This window comes from Nematolebias whitei, chromosome 17 (assembly GCF_014905685.2).
Source record: "Nematolebias whitei isolate Nwh7 chromosome 17, NemWhi1, whole genome shotgun sequence".
Classification (NCBI taxonomy): Eukaryota; Metazoa; Chordata; class Actinopteri; order Cyprinodontiformes; family Rivulidae; genus Nematolebias; species Nematolebias whitei.
Window position 1 is genome coordinate 9,148,595 of NC_056514.1, and position 5,090 is coordinate 9,153,684.

Consider the following 5,090-nt stretch of genomic DNA (forward strand, 5'->3'; position numbering starts at 1 on the left):
CAAACACCCCGAGGCTCTTTACGTGGTAGCCGGAGACTTTAACCACGTGAATCTAAAGGACTGTCTCCCAAGCTTTAATCAACATGTGACGATTCCGACACGTGGAGACAAGACGCTGGACCGTGTTTACACGAACGTAAAAGATGCATACAAAGCCGAACCCCGCCCCCACCTAGGACTGTCAGACCACATCTCAATCTTCCTGGCTCCTGCTTACATGCCCCCGCTGAGACTCTCCAGACTAGTACAAAAGAAAGTTAAATGCTGGATCCAGGACAGTGGCCCCATACTGAGAGATTGTTTTGATCAAACAGACTGGCAGGTTTTCAGAGAAGCTGCTGAAAATGGAGGTTCGCTTGATCTTGACCAATACACATCCACAGTTCTGGGTTACATTAGTACATGTACTGACACCGTCTCCACTATCAGAAATGTTAAAAGCTACCCAAACAGAAAACCTTGGCTGAATGCAGAGGTGCGTACCCTGCTGGAAGCCAGGAACATTGCCTTCAGGTCTGGAAGCTCAGAGGAGCCGAGTAGGACAAGAAAAGAGCTGGTTGCTGGTATTAAGAGGGCCAAGGCCACATATGCACAGAGGATCGAGGGTCAATTCATCTCACAAGACCCTCGGAGCATGTAGAGGGGCATTAAGTGCATAACAGATTATAAAGGAAGGAGTGAACAATGCCCCAAAGACCCATCTCTGCCTGATGCCCTCAACAAGTTCTATGCACGCTTTGAAGACCCCAACAGACCACCCAGCACCAGACTCACCTCACCACCGGACGAAGAGCATCTCAGCGTGACCTCAGCAGAAGTAAGGAGTACCTTCAGGAGGATTAATCCGCACAAGGCAACTGGCCCAGACAACATCCCTGGAAAAATGTTGAAGGAATGTGCTGATCAGCTCTGTGAGGTGCTGGCAGACATCTTTAACACCTCATTTACCCTGGAGACAGTTCCCACCTGCCTGAAGACTGCCACCATCATCCCAGTCCCAAAAAGCTCTACAGTGACTGGTCTGAATGACTATCGGCCAGTGGCCCTCACCCCGATAGTCGCTAAATGCTTTGAAAAATTGGTCATGACTCACATCAAAACAACCATCAACATCAACGAGGACCCTCATCAGTATGCATACCGTAAGAACCGATCAACAGAGGATGCAATCTCCTCTGTGGTCCACACTGCGCTCAACCACCTGGAGCAGAAAAACTCTTACGTCCGTATGCTCTTTGTGGACTTCACATCCGCTTTCAACACCATGATCCCCCAAACCCTGATGGACAAACTATCCACACTAGGACTAAGCCCCTCCATCTGCAACTGGGTACTAGACTTTTTAACAAACAGACCACAGTTAGTGAGGATCCACAACCTCTCCTCCTCCACCATAACCCTCAGCACTGGCTCTCCTCAGGGATGTGTGTTGAGCCCCCTCCTGTTTACTCTGCTCACGTATGATTGTGCAGCTACCCATCCAGGCTGTCACATTGTAAAGTTTGCAGATGATACAGCGGTGGTGGGATGCATCACAAACAATGATGAGTCCAGCTACAGGCAAGAGGTGGAACACCTGGAGAGCTGGTGCAGAGAGAATAACCTTCACATCAATGTGAAGAAGACAAAGGAGATGATTGTGGACTTCAGAAGGAACAAAAACACCTACACCCCCCTGAACATAAGAGGATCTGCGGTGGAAGTGGTCTCCAGCTACAAGTACTTGGGTGTACACATGAATGACAACCTCAGCTGGAGCAACAACACCACCAGCCTGATCAAGAAAGCTCATCAGAGACTCTACTTCCTCAGACGGCTGAGACGAGCTGTTCTGGGAAGCTCAGTCCTCAGCTCATTCTACAGGTGTGCAGTGGAGAGCATCCTGTGCTCGAGCATCAATGTGTGGCATGGAGGCTGCACAGCTGCAGAAAGAAAAGCTTTGCAGAGAGTGGTGAAGGCTGCACAGAAATCTGTTGGAATCAGCCTCCCCACCATCACAGACATCTACACCTCCAGATGCAGGAAGAGGGCCACCTGCATCATGAAGGACCCCACTCACCCAGCACACACACTTTTTGCCCCACTCCCCTCAGGAAGGAGGTTAAGGAGCATTAAGTGTAGAACCACTAGACTGAGGAACAGCTTCTACCCTGAGGCTGTTAGACTCATGAATCTCTAACTAGAATAATCACTGTGAAAAACCATATCATGTTGCTGCTGATCTGTTTCATGTTACTGCTGATCTGTTTCAATGTTGATGTGTTCATGCGTGCACATCTGCTCACAGACTCATGTTCATGTTTGTGCTGAATGTTCAATGTTTTATGTTATGAGAGCTTAGTGTATATTTAGTTGATGTTTTTCTTAGTTCATATCTTGGATGTTATTGCTGTTTTTCTTATACATTTTATTGTTGGATGTAACTGGGACCCTGTGTACATAATTTCGCTCCACCACATGTACCACATGAGGTGCGAATGACAATAAAGAAACTCTGACTCTCTGACTCTTACTCTGTCTCTGATAAGCATGTAAATTATAGCCGAACCAAACATGTGAGAATCATGCTGCTGCTGTTCTGTGTATTGTTTTGCACGATTAGTGGCTGGCATATATCTTAGATCTGTTTGTGTACTGTTTGGGCGTTCGTTTAGCGTATATCTTAGTTTATATCTTACATCTGTTAGTGTACTTTTTTTTTTACACTTTATATTTTTACTATTGTTGGATGTAAGTGGGACCCTGTGTACACAATTTCGTTCCACCACATGTACCACATGAGATGTGAATGACGATAAAGAATCTCTGACTCTGAGAAAGCACTTTTTAGCTGAATTAGGCTGAAAAAAGTTGAAATGAGTGCAAAAAATGTGGAATTAGCTAAAAAAGCTAAAATTAGCATAAAACAGCTAAATAATAGCTGAAATTGCAGGAAAAGCTGAAACTTGCAGAAATAAGCTGAAAGGAGCATAACAAACTGAAATTAGTTGAAAGACGTTAAAAGAAGCACACAAATGTTGTAGTTAGCAGAAAGAATCTGAAAGGAGCACAAAACAGCTGAAAATAAAACTGTTGAAATTAGCTAAAAAAGTTTAAATTTGCAGAAGGAAGCTGAAAGAAGCTGAAGCAGAACAAAACATGAAAGGAGCAGTAAAAGTTTGTAAACACATCTAAAGATTTGAAGGATCTAACATGAGCTCAATTCTTTTTCTATGAGAAAAAAATGGCAGAAAATGCTAAATATTTCAAAAAGCTAAAGCTGCACCAATACCAAAAGTCAGCACCCTTCTCCTGGAGGAGCTGTACGTTTTGATTTATGATTTGTTGAAATAGCTTGAAAACTGAGACAGATGCCAAAAAACATACGGAATAGGGATAGTAATTATAATATGAACAGGATCACAATATGAATTGTTAAATTGCAGAATGCTGCATAATATGCATTCATACTATAAATGTTAAAGCTGCTCCCAGTAGCTCCTTTTGGTCACCGTGGTAACCACTCACCTTTGTCTCTCACTCCCTGACTGCTAAGTTATTGAGAGACAAAATAAACCAAAGATAATAAGTCAGATTAAAAAATAAATGCCTCAGACATGAAGATGTCCTCGATGGCCTCAAAGCTCGAGCTTCATTGCTGAGAGTCTCCGGTATGCCTTTCTGTAAAGTCCAAAGATTTTATGTTTTTAAGCACTTTGTGGTTGTTTTCCTGCCACTCCTCCATGGAGCCCAGCTCTGTCCAGCTTGTACTGGTTTTATGAACAAATGATTCCATCTCCCTGCTCCATCAGTGTTCTCTGTTAACTCCTGGATGTTTCTCTGAATGCTCTTCTTACCCTCTTCATGGATTTCTGTGGATGACTCTCTCTTGGCATGTTTGCTGTGGTGACATCATCTTTTCATTTAAAAAACAATTTTAATGACACTCTATGGGATGTTCAGGGTTCCAGGATAGTTTTTTTAAAACACAACATTTTTCTAAATTTTTTCTGACCTTTGTGGAGAGTTTTCATGCTCTTATTGAATCAAATTGAAAACTAATTTAAATTCAACCCCCCTATAAGGCAACAGAACAGAACGACTGCCGAAGGGGTGAATACTTTTGCGAGTCACCTTGACACGGCAGTGGCAACAGTTTAAAGTGCAGTTATAGTTTTCTCTGTAATATAAGACGTTTGACCTGGATCTTATTTTTAGTTATAAAATCAAATTTGACCATGTGTTGCTCTAAACATTATTTTTATTCTTTAACTGATTCAGAGTCAGCCTGACTAGTTCTCAGCCTCACACCCGAGCCCGAGGCGTCCGTCTACTGTCTGACGTTTTACAGGAGAACTACGCAGAGCTCACAGAGAGAGAAGGTAATCAAACCATTGAACCAGCTTGGTATTGGATTTGAGTGCAGAACTTCAAAATGTCAGTTCATTAAAAAAGTATGAATAAAGCAGAAGTTCTGATGTCAGGTGATACTGATACTTGGCAATGTAAAAGTATAACAATGTGATCGTCTTTTTTGTGTGACAGTGGAGGTGCTTATCGCTTTCTATGAAAACCGCCTTAAGGACCATTATGTTGTCACTCCACCAGTTTTACACGGGCTGCAAGAGTTGGTAAGTCCTTCGTCCATTCATCAAAATCAGGAGAATTAAACAAGTTTGACAGCAGAGCTCCAGTGCTTCTATGCCCATATTCAAATGCTTGTTGGGTATTATTTTCATATATATTTTCTAATATTTCTGCATACTTTCATTTGTTTTAGTCATTAATATAAGATATGATAAGACTTTATCTCACAATGGGTAAATTCAGATGTCACAGCAGCAACAAGACAGAAAAAATACACACACACATACATATATACACACATATATATATATATATATATATATACAGGTCCTTCTAAAAAAATTAGCATATTGTGATAAAGGTCATTATTTTCCATAATGTAATGATAAAAATGAAACTTTCATATATCTCAGATTCATTGCACACCAACTGAAATATTTCAGGTCTTTAATTGTTTTAATACTGATGATTATGGCATACAGCTCATGAAAACCCAAAATGCCTGTCCCAAAAAATTAGCATAT

At 41.8% G+C, this 5,090-nt stretch overlaps 1 protein-coding gene across 1 annotated transcript in view; it reads left to right on the top strand.

The window, feature by feature from the left end:
* mms19 (MMS19 homolog, cytosolic iron-sulfur assembly component) overlaps positions 1-5,090 on the top strand; it is a 113,290-nt gene that overhangs the window by 13,693 nt on the left and 94,507 nt on the right. Inside the window, exons 3-4 of the mRNA XM_037691582.1 lie at positions 4,261-4,361; positions 4,525-4,610. Of these exons, the coding sequence (XP_037547510.1) occupies positions 4,261-4,361; positions 4,525-4,610 (187 nt within the window). The remainder of the gene's footprint in view (positions 1-4,260; positions 4,362-4,524; positions 4,611-5,090) is intronic.